The sequence below is a fragment of the Delphinus delphis genome, chromosome 17 (assembly GCF_949987515.2).
Source record: "Delphinus delphis chromosome 17, mDelDel1.2, whole genome shotgun sequence".
Classification (NCBI taxonomy): Eukaryota; Metazoa; Chordata; class Mammalia; order Artiodactyla; family Delphinidae; genus Delphinus; species Delphinus delphis.
Window position 1 is genome coordinate 12,747,016 of NC_082699.1, and position 22,124 is coordinate 12,769,139.

Sequence of the window (22,124 nt, forward strand, 5' to 3'; positions counted from 1 at the left end):
AATTTGCTGTTTTTCCACACAGGACTAATAAAAATAGTCATTAATATATGATGTTTCTTTTAGCCCAGAGATGACACTAATGATTTCTTGAAAAATTCATTACTGGAATCTGATAGTGCTTTTATTGGTGAGTATATTTATTTTACCAACCTATTTCTTTAAATATTAAGCATTATTTATACTTAAGTGTTTTTCTCCATACTTAAAAAATCAGTACTTTACTCTTTGTTGTGCAAGATGGTAAAAAAAAAAAAAAGGAATATTTTGTTTTACTAATAATCATCAAATATAACTTAACAAAATTTTCAAAATCAGATACTTAATACAAACACACAAATGAGTACAAGTAAAACTGGGGAAATCTGAATAAGATTGGAGGATTTTATCAGTATCAGTGTCTTGGGTGTGAGGCTGTTGCTCCTGCTGTACAGAATGCTACCGTTGTGGGGAACGAGGCAAACTGTACAAGGGGTCTCCCTTACTGCTTACAAGTGCATGTGACTTCACAGTTATCTTAATAAATATTTTAATTTTAACAAGCCGTAAGAATATAACTTAGTCTTGAGAAGATATGTGAAGGTACATGTACTGTAATAGACACTTATAGTTGTGTACTCTGAACATAAGCATTTCTGCTATCCTAGGGCCATCAGGGAATTCTCCCTTCTACATGTTAGTTTTATTTCATGTCAATTACTTTATATTTTCAAGTGATCAGCGTTCCAAACTAGCCTATATTTCTTTCTCAGTTTTTTCTTTTCTAATGAGTTTTTCTTTTGCAAGGAAGTCATAGTGTGGAGAGTGAGTAAAGATAGAGAAATCAGTAGGAAATAGGGATGGGAAGATAGCTCATTAGATGTCAGGGAAATGTGACCAGTTCCTGCTAATAATGAAGACAGTCTGGGGCACTCAAGACAGTGGCTCGGAATATTTCATTACATAGACCTTATACTAGACCAAAGATATGCAGTCTGTCTTGATTAATGGTCACCACAAGCAGCCCCTAGTCATGACTGTTGCCACTGTTCTGATGAGTGTGGGTAAGGCTGGTAGTGTGAATGCTTTCTTTTTTTTTTTTTGAGAAGTCACAATCTGCCAAATACAATTTGAATAGGCCTACATCTTTTAAAGAAATTGAGAGGTGGGGGAAGTGGAGAAATGTTGGTCAAAGAGTACAAACTTTCATTTATAAGTTGAATATCTGGGGATATAATGGACAGCATGGCAACTATAGTTAATAATACTGTATTTTATACTTGAAAGTTGTTATGAGAGTAGAACTTCAATGCTCTTACCATAACAACAATAATAACAAAAAAGTGGTAATCATTGAGGTGAAGGATGTGTAAACTAGCCTTATTGTGGTAAACATTCCACAATCCTCACATTGTGCTCCTTAAACTCACACAGTATGTCAATTATATCTCAATAAAGCTAGGAAAAAGCCCCAAATTGACTGTAATAACAATAAAAAAAGAAATTGAATCAATAATTAATAACCTTCCAAAACAGAAAACACCAGGCCCAGATGGGTTCAGTGGTGAATTCTACCAAACATTTATTGAAGACTTATACCAATTCTCTACAGCCTCTTCTAGAAGATAGAAATAGATGGAATACTCCTAACTCATTCTCTGTGGCCAGCATTACTCTAATACCCAAACCAGACAAAGACATCATAAGAAAACTGTAGATCAGTAGCAAATCGAATCCAACAATGTATAAAGAGAATTATACACCACGACTAAGTAGGATTTATACCAGTTATGCAAAACTGGGTTACATTCAGTATAATTCATTCAAATATAATTCATTGCTTTAACAGGCTAAAGAAAAAAATCTTCATTATCATCATTATCAATAGATGCAGAAGGATTAAACAAAATCCAACACCTTATTCATGATAATTGTCAGCAAACTTAGAGGGGGACTTCCTCAACTTCCTAGAGAACATCAACAAAAAACCTACAGCTAGCATTTAGTGATGAGACACTAGCAACTTTTCTGCTAAGATAAGAAACAAGGTGAAGATGTCCCCTCTTACCACTCCTCAACGTCATTATGGAAGTCCTAGCTAATTCAGTAAGGCAAGAAAAGGAAATAAAAGGTACACAGATTGGGAAAGGATAAATAATACTGCCTTTGTGCACAGATGACATGATTGTAGGAAATGTGAAAGAATCAATCCCCCACCACCAGAAACCCCCCCCCCAATATTAATAAGCAGTTATAGCAAGCTTGCAGAATACCAGGTTAATACACAAGTCAATCATTTTCCAATATACCAGCAATGAACAAGTAGAATTTGAAATTTAAATGCAATATCATTTACATTAGCACCCCCCCAAAAGAAACATTTAGATGAAAATCTTACAAAACATGTACAAGATCTATATAAGGACAACTACAGAACTCTCATCAAAGAAATAAAATAACTAAATAAATGGGGAAATATTCCATGTTCATGGATTGGGAGACTCAGTATTGTCAAGATGTCAGTTCTTCCCAACTTGATCTGTAGATTCAATGCAATCCCAATAAAAATCCCAGCAAGTTATATTGTGTATATCAACAAACTGATTCTAAAGTTTATATGGAGAGGCAAAATACCCAGAATATCCAACAGAATACTGAAGAAGAAAGAACAGTCAGAGAACTGACTTTCTATAAAGTTACAGTAATCAAGACAGTGTGGTATTGGCAAAAGAACAGACAAATAGATCAGTGGAACAGAATAAATACCCTAGAAATAGACCCAAACAATTATAGTTAACTGTTCTTTGACAGAAGAACAAAGGCAGTACAGTAGAGAAAAGATTGGACATCTACATGCAAAAAAGTGAATCTAGACACAGACGTTACCACCCTTCAAAAAAATCAACTCAAAATGGACCACAGAGCTTCCCTGGTGGCGCAGTGGTTGGGGGTCCACCTGCTGATGCAGGGGATGCGAGTTCGTGCCCCAGTCCGGGAAGATCCCACAAGCCGTGGAGTGGCTGAGCCTGCACGTCAGGAGCCTGTGCTCCACACCGGGGAGGCCACGACAGTGGGAGGCCCTGTACCACAAAAAAAAAAACAAAAAACAAAAAACAAAATGGACCACAGACCTAAAGGAATCAGGCTCCCTGACTTCAGACTATACTACAAAGCTACAGTAATCAGAACAGTATGGTACTGGCACAAAAACAGAAATATAGATCAATGAAACAGGATGGAAAGCCTAGAGATAAACCCACGCACATATGGTCACCTAATCTATGACAGAGGAGGCAACAACGTGATAGAGAAAAGACAGTCTCTTCAATAAGTGGTGGTGGGAAAACTGGACAGCTAGGTGTAGAAGAATGAAATTAGAACACTCCCTAACACCATACACAAAAATAAACTCAAAATGGATTAAGGACCTAAATGTTAAGACTGGACACTGTAAAACTCTTAGTGGACCGCCTGGAGGGGTGGGATAGGGAGGATGGAAGGGAGGGAGACGCAATAGGGAAGAGATATGGGAACATATGTATATGTATAGCTGATTCACTTTGTTATAAAGCAGAAACTAACACACCATTGTAAAGCAATTATACTCCAATAAAGATGTAAAAAATAAATAAAATAAAACTCAGAGGAAAACATAGGCAGAACACTTTGACATAAATCACAGCAAGATCTTTTTTGATCCACCTCCTAGAGTAATGAAAATAAAAACAAAAATAAACAAATGGAATTGAAACTTAAAAGCCTTTGCACAGCAAAGGAAACCATAAACAAAACAAAAAGACAACCCACAGAATGGGAGAAAATATTTGCAAACGAAGCAACCAACAAGGGATTAATCTCCAGAATATACAAACAGCTCATGCAGTTCAGTATCCAAAAAACAACCCAATCAAAAACTGGGTGGAAGATCTAAATAGACATTTCTCCAAAGAAGACATACAGATGGCTAAAAAGCACATGAAAAGATGCTCAGCATCACTAATTATTAGAGAAATGCAAATCAAAACTACAATGAGGTATCACCTCACACCAGTGAGAATAGGCATCGTCAGAAAATCTACAATGAATGGTGGAGAGGGTGTGAAGAAAAGGGAACCCTCCTACACTGTTGGTGGGAATGTAAATTGGTATAGCCAATATGGAGAACAGTATGGAGGTTCCTTAAAAAACTAAAAATAGAACTACCAAATGACTCAGCAATTCCACTCCTGGGCATATACCCGGAGAACACCATAATTCAAAAAGATACATACACTCCAGTTTTCACTGCAGCAGTATTTACAATAGTCAGGACATGGAAGCAACCTAAATGTCCATCAGCAGAGGAACGGATGAAGAAGATGTGGTATATATATACAGATACAGTGGAATATCACTCAGCCATAAAAAAGAACAAAATAATGCCATTTGCAGCAACATGGATGGACCTAAAGATCATCATACTGAGTGAAGTCAGACAGAGAAAGATAAATATCATATGATATCACTTATATGTGGAATCTCAAAAAAAAAAAAAGGGTACAAATGAACTTTTTTACAAACCAGAAGTAGAGTCACAGATTTAGAAAACAAACTTTTACCAGGGGGTAAGTGGGGCGGGGGGAGAGATAAATTGGGAGACTGGGATTGACATATACACACTATTATATATAAAATAGATAACCCGCTGTACAGCACAGGGAACTCTGTAATGACCTATATGGGAAAAGGATCTAAAAAAAAAAAGTGGATATATGTATATATATAACTGATTCACTTTGCTGTATACCTGAAACTATCACAACATTGTAAATCAACCATACTCCAATAAAGATTAAAAAAAAAAAAAAAGGACCATAGACCTAAATGTAAAATGCAAAAACTATAAAACTCCTAGAAGATAACATTGGAGAAAACCTAGAAGAACTTGGGCATGGCAATGGCTTTTTAGATTCAATGCCAGAGCACAATCTATGAGAGAAATAATAGATAAACTGGACTTCATTAAAATTAAACTTCAGTGCTCTGTGAATGACAATATCAGGAGAATAAGACAAACCATAGACTGGAAGAAAATATTTGCAGAAGACACATCTGACAAAGGACTCTTATCCAAAGTACACAAAGAACTCTTAAAACTCAACAAGAAAAGAAACAACCCAATTAAAAGATGGGCAAAAGATCCAGACACTTCACCACAGACAGACAGATGGCAAATAAGCATATGAAAAGGTGCTCCACATCATTTGTCATCAGGGAAATGCAAATCATGTGTCATCAGGGAAATTCAAATTAACACAAGAGATACCACTACATACCTATTAGAATGGCCATGGGACTTCCCTGATGGTCCAGTGGTTAAGAGTCTGCCTTTCAGCACAGGGGACATGGGTTTGATCCCTGGTGGGGGAACTAAGATCCCACATGCCCCAGGATAACTAAGCCTGTCAGCTCTGGAGCCTGTGCACCACAACTAGAGAGCCCACACACCACAACTGCTGAGCCTGTGTGCCACAATGAAAGATCCTGCATGCTGCAGCTAAGACCTGACACAGCCAAATAAATTTTTTTTTTTTTTGCGGTACGCGGGCCTCCCACTGTTGTGGCCTCTCCCGTTGCGGAGCACAGGCTCTGGATGCGCAGGCTCAGCAGCCATGGCTCATGGGCCCAGCCGCTCCGTGGCATGTGGGATCCTCCCAGACCGGGGCATGAACCTGTGTCCCCTGCATCGGCAGGCGGACTCTCAACCACTGCGCCACCAGGGAAGCCCTTAAGTTTTAATTTTTTCAAAATAAAGTTGGGGAAAAAATTCTAAATGTTTTAAGTAATATATTCAACTCCATGGTCAAATAGGCTGTTGGCCCACTTTGAATGGCTGTGATCCAAAAGAATGACAATTCCAAGTGTTGGTGAGGATGTGGGCACACTAGAACCTTCTTACAATGTGAAATGGTTCTACCTCCTCCAAATGCTAAACATAGTTACCATAACACCCAGCAATTTCACTCCTAGGGAATATACCCCAAAGGGATGAAAACATATGGCCACAAAAAGACATGTACATGAACATTCATAGTAACATTATTAATAATCTCCAACGAAAAACAGTTCAAATGTCCATCAACTGGTGAGTGCATAGGCAAAATGAGAGATATCCATATGGCATAGTATTACTCAGCAGTAAAAACAACAAAAAACAAACAGAAAAGAACTACAGTTGACCCTTAACAACATGGGTTTAACTACATAGGTCCACTGAATAGAGTTTTTTCAATAAATATAGTACCTGTATTTCCATTTTACAGATCTTTAAACTTAAGTGTGGGGGATGTCTGTGTTTGATTAGAGATCACAGTATTTGGAATCTTTAGAAGTAGGGTTTGAGTCCTGATTCAGTCCACACTGTTTCAGCTTCCTGCCCTTGGGTGAGTCACGTATCATTTCCTTTGTTTTTGAGGCAGATAGCAGTATGTGGATTTTCAACTGCACAGGGGGTCGGCATCCCTAATCACCATGTTGTTCAAGGGTCAACTGTACTGATACATGGTACAACATAGATGAACCTCAAACACATGCTAAGTGACAGACACAAAATATTACATTGTATAACTCCATTTATATGGAATCTCAGGAATGGTAAATCTCCAGACTGAAGGCAGATCAGTGTTCACATGGGGTTGGCAGGTGGGAGTAGGGAGTGATTTTGCCAGTGAGCACAGGGGAACTTTTTGAGCTGATAGAAATGTTGTAAAACTTTGTAGTGATTGCACAATTCTATAAAAATCACTGAACTGTGAACATTTACAGTGGGTGAATTTTACTGTATGTTAAATAACATCTTAATAAAGCTATTAAAAGACAGTCTTGGTTTAGCTCTGAATAAAACCATGTGAAATGGTGGATGTTTAAGGCTTCTCCCCGTGTGGCCTCTAGGTGCGTATGGCGAGACATATCCTGCCATCGAGGATGACGCCCTCCCTCTGCCATCACAGCTGCCCTCTGCGAGGGAGCGCAGGAGGAACAAACTGAAAGGACTCGACTTTGTATGTATGATATGTCCTTTTCTTTTTTCAAGTTTAGGAATGAGAGGTCTGGGTTCTGACCCATGCTAAATTGGTATAGTCCAATGAAGAGAGAACTTGCTCTGGAATAAGGTAGATATTGGTCTGAACCTAGGCTCTACCACCAAATACTGGATGACCGTGAGCAGGTTATTGGACTCAAAAGGTCCTCTGAGTTACAGCATACCTGTAACATTCCTTTTATTGCTGAGTAATATTTCATTGTATGGATATTCCACTATTGTTTATCCATTCAACAACTGATGGACATTTGGGTTGTTCACACTTTTTCTGTTATGAGTACTGCTGCTTTTAACATTTGCATACAGATTTTATAATGTTTTCATTTCTTTTGCTTGTGTGTGTGTATACACACACATACCTAAGAGTAGAATTGTTGGGTTACATACTAACTACATTTAACATTTTGAGGAACTGCCAGACTGTTTGTTTTCCAAAGTGGCTGCACCGTTTTACATTCCCACCAACAGTCTATGAAGGTTCCAGTTTCTCTACAGGCTGGCCAACATTTGTTAGCGAGTGTAAAGTGATATTTCATTGTGGGTTTGATTTGTATTTTCTTGATTAATGATGTTGAACATCCTTTCTTGTGCTTCTTAGCCATTTGTCGATCTTCTTTGGAGACAGGTCTATTCAAATCCTTTGCCCATTTTCAAATCAGGTTGTCTTTTTATTGTTGAGTCCTAAGTTCTTTATAGATTCTGGATACAAGTCCTATATTAGATATATGACTTGCAGATATTTTCTTGATGGTGTCCATCGAAAACACAGAAGCTTCTAATCTTGACAGAGGTACAGCTTATCAATCTTCTTTTTTTGCTTGTGCTTTTGGTGTCGTATCTAAGAAACCATTGCCTAACCCAAGATCATGAAAGTTACTTCTGTGTTTACTTCTAAGAGCTTTATAGTTTTTGCTCTAAAAGTTGCATCAGTGAATCCACTTTGAGCTAATTTTTGCAAATGTTGTGAGGTATAGGGGTCCAAATTCATTATTTACACGTGGATATTGTTACTCTGGTACCATTTGTTGAAAAGACTCTTCTTTCCCCTAGTGAATTTTATTGGCTTTTCTGCTCGTAAGTATAAGGGCTTATTTCTGGACTCTTCTGTTCCATTCACCTATGTCTATCCTTATGCCAGTACTACCCTGTCTTGATTTTTAAAAAAATATATTTTATTTTTGGCTGCATTGGATCTTCGTTGCTGCACATGGGCTTTCTCTAGTTGCAGTGAGCGGGGGCTACTCTTCGTTGTGGTGCACACGCTTCTCTTGTTGCAGAGCATGGGCTCTAGGTGCACAGGCTTCAGCAGCTGTGGCTCATGGGTTCTAGAACACAGGCTCAGTAGTTGTGGTGCATGGGCATAGTTGCTCCGTGGCAGGAGCCTTGCTCCTGGACCAAGGCTCGAACCCATGTCCCCTGCATTGGCAGGCGGATTCTCAACCACTGCGCCACAAGACAGAAGCCTCCCGTCTTGATTTTATAGCTGGACTGATTCTTAGCCCCTACGTTGCAGTTTTTTTCCTTTTTTGTTTTATAATTCCCCACCTTTATCCAGTCTGGCAGCATTTATATGTTATCACAAATGCTAACCCTTCATCTAAGCCTGCATGGATAAACATCAGGAGTTAGAATATAAATGCTATAGATTTTCATTTGTTTTATTTTGTTCATTACACTATACATTTACCAAGGGCAAGAACAGGTTTTGACTCACTGGTTTATTCTGAACATATTTCACATTAATGATCGTTTCTTAAGTTCTCTTTTCTTAATTACAGGAAAGCAGTCATCCTAACGTACCACCAGATGGTCTCTCTTTAAAATCTGTATCCAGTGTAAATATCGATCAACTTAGAATGAGAAACGAGGAACGAATGCGAAAACTGAATGAACTTCAGGATAAACCTGTTAATACAGGTAAATGGCCAAGTTTAATAGCCAACAGCAGATTCTGTGAGAACTCTTAAACCTGCTTCATGGAAGTTTTCACTAATGGCTGAGGGACAGAGGAAATGAGTTTTGAAAGCCTTTGACTTGTAGGGCCTAGAACACAGTAGCTATTCAGCAAAACCAGGACGAAGGATTAATTTTGCATCAGATTCTTTCTACCAGAGGGGGTACCCTTTTTTGAGTGGATTCTAAACAGATAAGTTTCTGTGTATTAAATATATCCAGGCTTTGCTTTCAGCAGGGAAAATGTTGATCAGTATTGGCATCTCGCTTCCCTGCTGAAGTGAGAGATTATCAGAAGTCAACTTTAAAACCTTGAGTTCTTTGTGTGACACATCTATTATAAATCTGTAGTGCTACAAAGAAAACTTTTTTACCTTTTTACTTGGGCTTCTGTACATAGATATAAACAGAAAATAGATATTTTTTGCTTTAAGTCAAAGTATAGTCTTCTCATCATGCTGGGCGTTGCCGTCTCTCACTGCTTTGGTGAACAGCAGGTTAAAGCTTATCACTGAGCACAGGCAGGCAGGATGCTTCCTCAGGCAACTAACGAGCTCCTCCGCCAGCCCTAGGCCATCTTCCTTATGGAGATGCTGTTAGTCATTAGGATAATGTGACAATATTATAGTAATAAGCCTTATTAATTAGCTTTAGCAAATAGCAGAGTGGTCTATTTGGACAATTCTCTTTATTGTGTTAAGCTACATTACAATAATTTTCTAATAGCAATTTTCTTAAGATTTTTTTAGATCCAATCTTTAATATTTGTTAATTTAAAACTATACTCAGTCTCTAGGAGTAAGCTGTCATGCATTCTGATGGTGGTAATTTCATACCAAATACCAGCAAACATGGTAAACTGATAGAGCAGTACTATTCATATCATATCTGGAAAACTGTGGACAGTGGGAAAGGAATGCCTTCTTTTTGGCTAAAAGGCATTTTAATCTGTACTAAGAATTACCTATTCCTCAATTTCTTTTAGAACCAATAAATTGAATTAATATTTAACAGGGATATATACTTGAGAGAAAATAGACCATTTGAAGACTCTCCTCTTTTTCAGAAGGCTTTCAACTTCTAAACTTTTTTTTTTTTTTTTAACATTGTCCTTTCAAACAGGAGCTTTTTGGTACGATGTGGATTGATTACTCATTACATTGAGTGCATATGTCCCTTTACTGAGGTAATCTTTCACAGACCAGGAGATGTAATTTAAAAAAGTAAATAAATAAAGAAATTGACATCACAGGGCAGGAAGACAGATTTTCCTATTATTATTATCTAATAAGTAAAATACAGATATAGAAGTTGAATATAACCAGTTATAAGAATGCAACATAAGAGCTATATCTCTTAATGGAGTAAACACAACTTCTTAGATAAGGTATAAGAATGGATGTAATTTCATCCCCTGTCTAATGCTTTCCTAAAATGACCTTATTTCCTCAAAGCAGTGTTATATTCAGTAGGCTAGGAATATTTCCAAAACCTTGCTAAATTAAAAACAAAGTTTTGCATGGCATCCCTCAGGTGACACAGAGTAAGACTGCTGACACTTCTACAGTCAACATTTGGTGCCATCTCCTCTGCTATCCTTGGGTGCTGCTACCAGTACCATGGAGTCACCTTGGTCAGTTGATCGTTTTTTGTTTCTGTTCCTGGGTTTGCTCTCCTACCTCTAAAAGGAGGAGGTCTGAACAAAACAGGACAGTGTAGAACACAGTACTGCAGAGAAGCGCAGAGCTCTAATGGGTTAGACTACAGGAGACTTCTGTTCACATGACCTGCCTGCCGCCCGTGTTACCTGAGTCATGTCTCTCTTGCCTCCATTAGATGATGAGAGTTCACTGGTTGACCCTGATGACATCATGAAGCACATGGGTGACGACGGATCGAACTCTGTAGCAACTGAGCCCTGGCTCCGCCCGGGCACCTCAGAAACGCTGAAACGATTCATGGCGGAGCAGCTGAGGCAGGAGCAGCAGCAGGTTCCTGTAAAACCAGGTACTTTCACTTGGCAGGGCCTGTCTACTGCACACGGTTAAAATAAATCTGTATTTGGACCCAGTAGTGCCTTTTAAGGTGAAAAGAATGTGAAATCTGAACCTTAATGATATGTGCTACTTTTGGCCCATACTTGGCAGTTACTTATGTTCCATCTGTATATAAGGTGTATTTTTTTTCCATGATGATATATATGATGTATAGTATGTACATAAATAAAAGGACATGATTACTAAGTTATATAATGTAGAATTGTATAGAATTACTTTTGCACAAATTTTGCCATAAATTAGGGTGGTAATGAGCTCTTGGAATCAACTACCATATGTGCATTATTTAAAATTCTGCTTGTCAGTAAGATAAGGTGAATAAAACACAAGTGTCTTAACAGTACTGTAAAGCCAGAATACTTTGTCATATGTATGTCTGCTATTATCACTATTCAGAATAATTTTTCATTTAGTAAATATACTGGTTATAGCTGTTGCTATGTAATGAGAGAATCAAATGTGCTTATTTCCATGTCATTTATTAACTACTGATTCAGTATAAATGATGGGAGTTGTTAATGATTATATTCCCGTGAGCCATGCACTTAAGTGTCACATCTTTCTGCCTCTATTTTTGTGCCAATGAAGGCATTACGTTTGCTATTTATATGATTTAACTACTTATTGATAAAAATAAATTATTTTTATTACAAATGTCAATTTCTTATTTTAACTGGAATTGAGGTTTCTAGACAAGGTGTTCTAGAAGTTGAAGAGAGGCAGGAACACCCAGGGGTAAAGGATGGGGATTGGAATCCTTGCTGTGCCACTGTGGACCCTTGGGTGAGTTAGTTTTTCTAATCACTCCCTCCCTAAGAGGTGCCTTTAAAAAGGTAAAGACTAATTCAAATTCTTGGAAATAATTCTTAGAGTCCAGCACTGTGACTGACAGCTAAGAACACCCCCAGGCACTGATTGCACATTTCCACTGATGTAATTAATGGGACACAAGATCAGATAGGTCTACCTCAAGTGTGAAACTTCTGATATTTTGAATTTCAGCTGCATGTAAATTGCATGCTAATGTTTGTAATCGAATCATTTATTTTACTTAAAGATTTTTCTAATTATATCTTCATCTGAAAGTAATATGAAAGCCTCCATCTCTGCTAGAGAAGAGTCCTGATATGATACCATACAGTAACAAATCGCCAGGCCAGGTCATTTGAAACACTTACCGTCAGAGGCCAGAAGGTCACGGTGGCTCCTGGCTGTAGCATCCAGCTGGGCTTGAGCAGGGCTGTGTCTTGGGGGTAATAAATGTAGTGCACTTATAAATGCTCTGTTCACAGTGACTACTCACGATCTAAGAGATGCTACAGCAAAGACCGAACACGTCTCCTGTTTTTTAACACAACCATCAAAATAAATAGTCTTGACATGTTCTATTTTCCTTTTCATGCTGTCGTACCATCAACTTGGACTCCGAGGACACACGATGGCAGCCCTGTAAAGTGCTCCAAAGTTAACTTCAACTTTAGCTCCTTCTCTCAGGATTCAAATAGTGCAGCCTTATTCTGGGTTAATAAATACACAAAATATTAAATTATGAATAGCCTATAGTTGAGAAAGCAGGATATGGGGGAGGCTGTAATGCCAGAAGCTGGAAAGAAACTATCTATCAGAACTAAAGAGCATCATGGAATTTACATGCAGCTGTGAATGAGAATATCCTTTTCCTGGTTGCATGGCTTTTAATTAAAAAAAAAAAAAAGTCAATGAAACATGGGGCTGTGGATTACACAGGTTTTGATTGCACTGATGAAATAATCCAAAAACTTTATTGACCTATAACCTGATTAGAATATGCCAGATGAGAATCAATATTGTACAGAAAGTTGTACAGAATTTTTTTACATAGAAAACTTTACATCTGTACCATATACATTTTATCCATCTGAAAAAATTTTCTACATCCACTGTTAATACGGAATGCTTGACAATCTTGTCGTTTTGTTTAACCATCAGAGCACAATTCACAGTATGAACACATTTCCAGTAAATCTAACTCCCCCAAACCATGCCAGATTTGTTATTTTAATATATTCAACATTAAATTCTGTACATAGAGTAAAATCTAAATCAAGCCCCGCCACCCAAAAGAAAAGAAAAGGAAGTGACAGCAACCGAGAGTCATTTTGCAGTGATTCAAGTTTCGGTTCATGAAGGATCATTCTATTTTAATGGCTCATCTTTAAAAGCCCGAAGAGAAGTGTATTACAGGTGGTTATGTCAGCAGGGATATTTTCTACTTTCTTTGTTGTTGATCATGACAAGTGTCAGCCACAACAGCTTCTGGGCTTGTTAAACCCTCAAAGTAATCACCCCCTAAAAAGGGCAAAACCAAAATCCCCACAAAATAAAAAAGACAAAAAGCTCAACCCAGATGTTTAGTGCATTTGACAAAATATTATAGGTACTTAGCAAATGAATAAGAAAATAAAGAAAGAAAATAAAACAGTGCAGGAAGAACTATATAATGTTTAAGATTTTTATATTACAGACCTGCATCTCTGTACAATTTTTCACAGAAGGATGATTACCAGTATCTCAGATAGCCTGAGTGTGCAAAAATCTTCAGAATAAGAATACCATAGTTGCTTAATATCTTTTACCATGAACAATAATTTCTTCTTCTCCCCCCAACCCCCAATTATAAACATTTTATCCTTCAAAATACAGCTCTCCTGAGTTGTACTTCTTGCAGAAGTTCAAATCTTTACATCTAGAGTTCTTTGGGTAAGTTTCACTTCCACACCTGCCAGAAATATGTGGGGCTCTCCCTGCCACCAGGACAGGGAAGGACACGTGAGCATATAAGCTGACACTGTGGGAAAAAAAGCTCGTGAACCCAACACGACAAACAATCCATCAGGTTACAAAAAGGGACTGGAGCACTGCAGGTTCGAGCTGAAGTTCTAAGCTTCTTTATCAGTAACCCTTAGACACTGCAATTCAGAGAAACCATTTTTCAGGTAGGAAACCTCAGCTCCGGGGTCCTTTTGAAGAATGGAGGGATGTAAACGCCAACAGAAAAATATTAACTTCCCATCATTGCTTGTTTGTTCCAAGTTCCTGTTCAGGTGGTTGTGATATCTGAAAAACTACTCCAATTCGCAGAAAAAATCTTCTAAGAACAGCACGAAGTTCAGGAATCAAGTCAAATTGCATAATTTCACATAAGAGAGGGTAGTAGAATGATGCGTGAGCTTTAAACTGGGGGGAAACGAATTTCTCTGTTAGTAGTGCTTGCACTGCAAACCACAGAACCTCAAAGTGCCCTGCGAGGCAACCCACTTGGGGGCAACGCCCTGATGGGTGAAGACCGGAGACGCGTCTGCATAAAGCAGTGATTATTGATCATGCAATTGAAAGATTGAGAAGTGTTCAAAACTTAATACATACATTATTCACTTGGTTATCTATCCTTATTTTGAAAAACATTTTCCATTACATTTCCTTGACAAACTTATGACAAACGTTTAGTATTTATCATTGTTTTCCCTGGGTAATAAGCAAAAGAAGGAAGCCAAGCAAGACCCACAGCTGAGTTTTTATAAGCTATGGGGTATTGAAACTGCATCTACCTAATACTGCAATACAAAATATGAGGTCTCCAGGCAAAGATTATACCTTCTATATTTATAGTTCAACTGATACACTTTGTATTTTTGCTGTAGTTCTGAATACTAGTTGTCTGCCTATTTTCTGTCCTTTTCTGCTCTCCGCACCCCACAAGCTACAAGTAAGCAGTAATGACACACCGTGGTCAGAAAGCAAACTGTGGAATAAGGCAGACGGGTTGGAAGTCCTTCTCGGCCACTTGGCTGTTGGTGCCTTAAGTTACTTCTCCAAGCTTTACCTGGCCCACGGGTCAGAGGGACACACACGTGGACAGAGCATGCCGCTTGGGACGGCTATCTGTGGGGCACCGAGTAGCATTACATGGCCTCTACGGGGTCCCAAACACCACCATGGCGTGATGTGTCAAAATTCAGGCCACCAGACTAGGCATTTTTAAAACCTATTCAGGGATCACAGTAACCCATTTCCATTTTAGTGGGCTGAAAGTTGCTACATTTTTTAAAGAGTGAAATGCGTATTTCTGAAAACTAAATATATATATATAATATATGTATATATTATACATACACGCGCACACACACACACACACACACACACACACACACACACAGCTATACATTTATATTTCATCTTTATTTCTACTGGCTTAAAAGTCTTAAATGAGTTTATGGCCCATTCACTAGATCTCTGGGTCGCATGGAACCAATCAAAATGCCAAAGGAATGGCTGAAGCCTGGAGCACAGGCCTGGGGCCCAGACGCAGCCGTGGTTGGGGGCGGATGGAGGGAGGGCTGGTCAGCAGTTTTTTTTTTTTTTTTTTTTTTTGTGGTATGCAGGCCTCTCACTCACTGCTGTGGCCTCTCCCACTGCGGAGCACAGGCTCCGGACACGCAGGCTCAGCAGCCATGGCTCACGGGCCCAGCCACTCCACGGCATGTGGGATCTTCCCGGACCGGGGCACGAACCCGTGTCCCCTGCATTGGCAGGCGGACCCTCGACCACTGCGCCACCAGGGAAGCCCTGGTCAGCAGTTTTGAAAATGGGGCAGAAGAGACTTCAGGGGGCAGGATGGGAGTTGACCATGTGCGGGAACCCAAGTTGCTTGTCAGGGTATCTTTAGGATCCCTCCCCTACTGAACCCCTACAGAATCACTGACTGGAGAACTCGGCGGGGTGAGGTGGGAGCAGCAGGGGCCGCAGCCCGGATGCCAGTGAGGCTCGGGGTGCTGTACTTACCCTATTGTCGCTGATCTTCAGGACTTTAGTTAGAAACAAAAGCAGTAAGTTAGTCCAGGCTTCCCGATGACTTTCCGACGTTAGGGTAAGGAAGTAACTCAGGGCTTCGCTGCAGACACTGGAACAGAAAAGGTTCCCTGTCACATGTGCTCGCACACCTGCTGGTATGACATTCACAGAGAACAACTGAGACGAGGAGGGCAGTGGTTCTTAGGAACCTGCCAGACGCCTTGTGTTTACATTAACTGGAGTGTCAACATAAACATTTATACGTTTGCCAAATAAAGATATCAGAAGAAGCCACTGCAGCTTACCAGGAAACACACAGTTTCCAAGTTTCATTGAATGCAAAGCCACCGCGCAGGAGCGCATACAGGCTTGGCATCAGGAGACCTGGGCTGAAACCTGGGGTGACCCTTCCCCTCCTGCATTGTGACCGGGATGCTTCTAGGCCTTAACAATCTCATCAACAAGATGGGGAAACAGAGCCCAGGTGACCGCTTGGCGTTCTAAAATGAATTTAATTGGTCTCTGAGAACATCTATTCCCCCAAGAAGACACAAAACTACAATGTAGGGGCTTCCCTGGTGGCGTAGTGGCTAAGAGTCCGCCTGTCAATGCAGGGGACACGGGTTTGAGCCCTGGTCCGGGAAGATCCCACATGCCATGGAGCAACTAAGCCCGCGATCCACAACTACTGAGCCTGCACTCTAGAGCCCGTGAGCCACAACTACTGAAGTCCGTGCGTCTAGAGCCCGAGCTCCGCAGCAGGAGAAGCCACCGCAATGAGAAGCCCGCGCACCGCAACGAAGAGTAGCCCCTGCTCGCCGCAACCAGAGAAAGCCCGCACGCAGCAGCGAAGACCCAACGCAGCCAAAAATAAATAAATAAAAACACAATGTAAACAGCAGTATTCCTTCTGAATGGCATGTTTCATTCTTAGTGTGAATTTAAATTTTAAAGGACAGAATCTTAACATGTCATGAAGTAAAAATGGAGTGCAAACAAAACAAAACACCAATAGAAACTCCACACACTTTTTCAAACTAAATGCAGGCAGGAAGGTTTTCACTTTCTGAAAACCACAGATGGATTGGTTTGTAAAAATGGAGCTATCTATGGCATGAAAAAAAGCCTAAAAATTACAGCATTTGAAAATTTTAAGACATAGAACTTGCTCCTTTGTCCTGTAGCAGCAAAAACAGACGTAATCTGCTTGCATCTCACCAACTGTGTGAGAGCACGTTTGTCTGTAAGACTGTGTTTAAGTTCCACAATCTCCTCCTCAGGCCCCAAGCCGGGCAGGGCTGTGGACTCGGTGTTGTGTGTCCATCCCCATCCCCGCCCCACACACACCGCGTGGCCCTTCCTGCTCTGAACCGAGCCGCGTGGGCCAAAGCCAGGAACCCAGCCCCGAGTCTTACTTTAAAAGCCTCTGCTGGACCTCCTCCCAGGCGCTGGCCCGGCTCTCATCCATGTACATCCGGAAGAGAATGCGCAGCCCGCAGGCCAGGCTGCTCGTCTCCTGCTTCAGAAGGTTGGGTTTGGATTTGCCCTTGAAGCCTGCAGAAGGGGGAAGGGCCGCGTTAGCAGGAGGAGACGCATCTCACGTGGAGGCAAAACAGCCTGCCTGGAGCCCATGTGCGTCCAGCCGTGGCGCCCAGGCCTCGCGCCCTCCACGGGGACAGGGTCACACGGAGAAGGCGCTGATACCTGTGCAGGGAGGGCGGGGGAGGTGCCTAGTCGGGTACTTTTGGGTTTAGAACTCCCTCCCCTCAAGCTGGGGACCCGAGATACAGAACAGCTTTGCCTGGGAAGGCACAACTCTTCAAACGAGACACACTTCAGCTCCGGGCACCCTGCGCAGGCTACACCCTGGCAATGGGGAGAATGGGCCAAAGGTGAGCAGCCCGGGGAGGGGGAAGGGGGAAGGGGGGGATGGGGAGGCCCTGGGGAAGTGAAGAGCCTGGTGACCTTGGCAGGAACAGTCCCAGCTGAACGGTGGCCACAACTTGGGTTGAATAAAGGGGAAAAGATAAGTATAGACTACTCCTTACAGAAGTGAGGTTGTGAACGGAGGAGAATGAACAAAGCCTGGGTGGGTTTAATGAGGAGCTAGAGAGACACTGGGCATAAAATAAATCACGCAAATGTAAGGCACCCGACACTGTCAGAAGAGTTTGTTGTTTAAGGAAGGGCAGCTTCCTTCTTTTTTCTGCATGTTCTGCAGCCTCTCACTCTCTGGCACCGTTTTGCACCTAATAGGTACTAAGTAACTATTTCTTAAATAAAAAATTAGCTATGTCAGTAAAATTATTATAAAGCTTGTTTTTTACTTAAAACTTCCAACTTGTTCAAAAACAAATCTACCTCCCACTTCAAAGCCCTGCACTTCCCTTCTGAGGTCTGGCCTCAGGAAAGGGCAGCTTGTAGCATGCAGCCGGTGTCCACAGGAAGGCCCAGACTGGGTAAACAAGACGAAAGACAGTCTGAAAATCAGTCGAATAACAGTTTGGCTAAACACGGGGGAGACCAATCTACCCAGGCAGCTATCTGGCTTTTATAAACCAGAGAAAGGCCTGTGGTACGGTGGCGCGGTTCACTGGGCAGGCAGGGGACCCCATCCACAGCTTACCCGCCTTCCACAGAGCCGTCCTCTGGTCATTGTTGGAGTTAAATGCTTTTGCAAATCTGTGTGACTCCAACAAGCAGTCCAGCAGCTTGAAGAGTTGTTGCGATGTTAGAAAGCGATACATTCCTTGGTCCTGAGTATCAACTCGAACGTCAAAGTCCACGGCGTCTCTCTTCGGGAAACAAACCACCGCAGCACACGCACCCCGTCACAGAGGTCAGTGAATTTAGAACTCAGGGCTCCCCGAAGACCCGTTTATGAGCAAGCCACAGAACTTAATCTGTGCTGCCTCAACAGAAAAGGTCCACCTTTTGCTATTAAATTTCCAGAAGCTTCATTCTGTGCATCCTAGTCGCCTCCGATGTCTTCAGCTCCCTCCCCACAGTTCCTGACCCCAGAGCTCTGCACCCACCGCCCCGGACCCCGGCCCGTGTTCCTCGCCCTCCCCACGTCCTTGCTTCTCTTCACCAGTTTGAGGCCAGGGACTGTGAGTATAAATATTCTCGTGCATAAACCCCTCCCCTCCTCTTTTTAGTAACTGGCTGGCAAAACCGCCTACTCCGTTGTACCGCACAACACGCAAGACTGGAGAAGAGCGGGCTTTCTCTTTAGATCCAGGGGCTCCGGGCGCTGCCCTGCAATGCCTCCACACCCCTCTAGCCCACTCTGCTGCACGCCTCACTCGTGTTTTTCTCTTCTCTCCTCAAGGACCTAAAACTTTCTTCCCAGCCTCACCTGGTAGATGACTTTGCTTCCTATCTCAGTGAGAAAACAGAAGAATCTCCCACAGACTCCGGCCACCAGACAGACCAACCTGCCGAGACTTTCTAACCCACCCACTTTGCGTGCCCTCCTGTTACCATCGCGAACTGTCTGTGCTGCTTATTCCAGGCGCCCCCAGGACTCTGCGCCAGGCGCCCCTCCATTCGCTCTGAAAGACGCTCTAGCAACTGTCCCTCCCTCTTCTGCACTGTCTCTCTCTCTCTCTCCCGGAGGAGAGTTTTCCAGGCTGCCATACTGCCAACCTTAGTGACAAAACAAAGCGAACCCTTCTCTTGAGCCCCTCATCCTCCCCCCGTGATCAGTCCATTTCTCTGTACCCTCTCTTAACAGCAGAACTCCTTGACAGACTTACGGATATCTGCCGTCTGCAATTCCTCTCTTCTCTTGTACCCATTTTAATAATGCTTTTGTATCAACATTACAATTAGACACAACGTCAAGGTCAACCAAAGTCCACCAAATTGCTGGAGCAATTCTCTAGGGCAACTGTCGGGTGGCTTCTCACCTGCTCTACGGAACACCTGACAGGGCTGATCACACCCTTCTCCTCAGAACACCCTCCTCACCTGACTTGCAGGGCAGCGCTGTCTCCCGGTCTCCCTCAGCCTCCCTGGCTCTTGTCTTTAGGCAAGAGGACAAGAACCTGCCTCACCACCTGGAGCTCTAAACCACAGAGGCCCCCAGGCTCGGTCCCTGACCCTCCTCCCGGCTCTGTCCACTTCGTCAGTCCCACGGTTTAAAAGGACATCTATGTGGCTGTGGTCTCTAGCTTGACCTCTGCTCTGAAGCCCAGGCTGTGGCGCTAACTCCTCATTCAACAACAAGCAGTGGCCCTCGCACCCGCTCACCTGCGCTGCGGCTAAGTTTTCCGCGTCCTCCTTCTTACTTGTGGCAGGAAAGAACACGATGCTGTCGATGGTCTGGATGAGTTCCAGCTGCACAACACATTTAATCAACAGGGCGGCAAACAATTTTTGTTCTGGAAATTCTGTGAGGAAACCCACCCCAATGCACATGCAAACAAAAATTATTTTGAATCCTTTATAATTTCTATGACATTACAATGCTAAGGAAACATTAACACGTATGAAGGTAACCTGCACACATCACACTGAGGATAGCCTGCTTCTGCACATAAGCACTACTCAGTAAAAGCTTCATTTAATCGATATTTAGAAAAGCCTTAGAAAATTACCTCTTTAAGTAAACAAAAATATTCAAAATGGCTTAGAACAGTGAATATGTTCAAGAAGGTTCCACTACAAATTTTAAGACTTAGATTATTCCTCAATAAAATGTATCAAATGGATTAAAAGCTACAATTTTAATAGCATTTACTGTAAACCCAAGTTTGACCTTTAACTAGAGGTAATATAAAAACCTCAACCAGAAGAAGACAACGGGAACTAGATCTGTGAGGCAGGAAGCGAGGGGCAGACAAGAATTCTGACCACTGGGACGATACTGTGGGTCAACCAGAGCACATGTTTTCTTTGGATCCAGGTGGGTAGCTGTAGCTAAAATGACCCCATGTTTCCAAAGGGATTCATAAGCACAGAAGTCTATGAAGAGTTCCGCTAAGTGCGTGACCATAAAAGTAAGCACACTGGAAGTAACCGGTGCTCAGGCACTGCGTCCCTCTGGCCTGAACGACTGCGCTCGATAGGCCGTTTCCTTAAGGAGAGACATGATCACGGAAGGGTTTCCACTTCACTGGCCATCGGGTAAGCAAACGTAGAAATAAATGCAAGGCTCAGAACAACGACTCAACAGCTGAGGAGCTGCGAGACCCAGCGGCGTGGCCCAGCCCCAAGGTCGGTTCTCAGGGTGGCTCTTGGGGACCTGCACAGCCGCCCACGGCGAGGGTGCTGCCTGTCCATCGGCCTCAGGGCAGCGGCTCCAGCACTGGACGACTGACTGGACAGTCCTTCAGTTTTTTCCCACTTTGCTATTATTAAAAACTCCCTTTTCTGACCCCAATTTCAAGAAGTTAGTTTTGTTTTGTTTTGGGCCGTGCGGGATCTTAATTTCCCGACCAGGGACTGAACCCGGGCCACGGCAGTGACAGTGCTGAGTCCTAACCACTGGACTTCCAGGGAATTCCCCAATTTCTACAAGTTAAATTCAGGTTTTAGGGATTTGGGGGAGATAGCAAAACAACTTGCTTAAATTTATTCTTACTTAGGTCATAACGACTCCTTTCCAGAGAGTTTTCAGAAATGCTGATGTACTGAACATTTAGTTCTTAGTACCAGATCTCAAGTCAAAGAATATAAGAAATCCAAGACACCCCCAGTCCCGGGGGCAGGGCATCCTGGCCGCACGCCTGGACTGGCGGGGACGCTTGGGAGGGGCTGGCACCTAAGGAGACGCGTCCTCCTCAGCTCCAGTGTCAGCGGGGCGGGCATTCAGAGCTGTCGGCTGGGGAGCTCAGAGCTCTCCATGCCTCCCAGGGTCCTTTCAGAACTTCAGGAGGAACTTGGTCTCATCAGCAACGACCAACTGCATGTTTGGGGGACAGTACCTATTTGAACAAATTTCGTTCACAAGGGTTGACAGTGCCAAGGGTCATATTAGGCGACCATTTCACTGGGTCACCAAAGGACGGGGGCAGAGCTGAGCAAGGACAAACAAGGGGGACGGCGGGCACTGGGCGGAGCCCAGCTGGGGCAGCGGTGGTTTCTGCGCATGAAGAAGGAACGAGGCAGCTGCCCCTCGCATAGGGTCACGGCGACACCTCCCCACAGGCACAGCAACCACAATGTCCCCTGAGCGAAGGGAAGGGCTCGTGGGACACAGTGAACTCTTCCTCAAGGACCTT

General features: G+C 42.4%; 2 protein-coding genes across 5 annotated transcripts in view; one reads left to right on the forward strand and one right to left on the reverse strand.

Moving 5' to 3' along the window:
• The window catches only part of CSPP1 (centrosome and spindle pole associated protein 1), a 109,614-nt gene extending 97,401 nt beyond the window's left edge, over positions 1-12,213 (forward strand). For 2 of the 3 annotated variants that reach the window (XM_059994737.1, XM_059994739.1), the window contains 4 exons: positions 64-127; positions 6,907-7,016; positions 8,836-8,974; positions 10,847-12,213. In XM_059994737.1, the coding sequence (XP_059850720.1) occupies positions 64-127; positions 6,907-7,016; positions 8,836-8,974; positions 10,847-11,058 (525 nt within the window). In that variant the 3' untranslated portion in view covers positions 11,059-12,213. Of the gene's footprint in view, positions 1-63; positions 128-6,906; positions 7,021-8,835; positions 8,975-10,846 lie in introns of those variants that run through there. The other variant, XM_059994738.1, reaches the window with a different exon arrangement.
• A 616-nt stretch (positions 12,214-12,829) lies between these two features.
• ARFGEF1 (ARF guanine nucleotide exchange factor 1) overlaps positions 12,830-22,124 on the reverse strand; it is a 137,368-nt gene continuing 128,073 nt past the window's right edge. For both annotated transcript variants that reach the window (XM_059994735.1, XM_059994736.2), the window contains 5 exons: positions 20,152-20,291; positions 18,524-18,692; positions 17,313-17,451; positions 15,889-16,006; positions 12,830-14,283 (listed from right to left, as the gene is read on the reverse strand). In XM_059994735.1, coding sequence (XP_059850718.1) covers positions 14,119-14,283; positions 15,889-16,006; positions 17,313-17,451; positions 18,524-18,692; positions 20,152-20,291 — 731 coding nt within the window. In that variant the 3' untranslated portion in view covers positions 12,830-14,118. The remainder of the gene's footprint in view (positions 14,284-15,888; positions 16,007-17,312; positions 17,452-18,523; positions 18,693-20,151; positions 20,292-22,124) is intronic.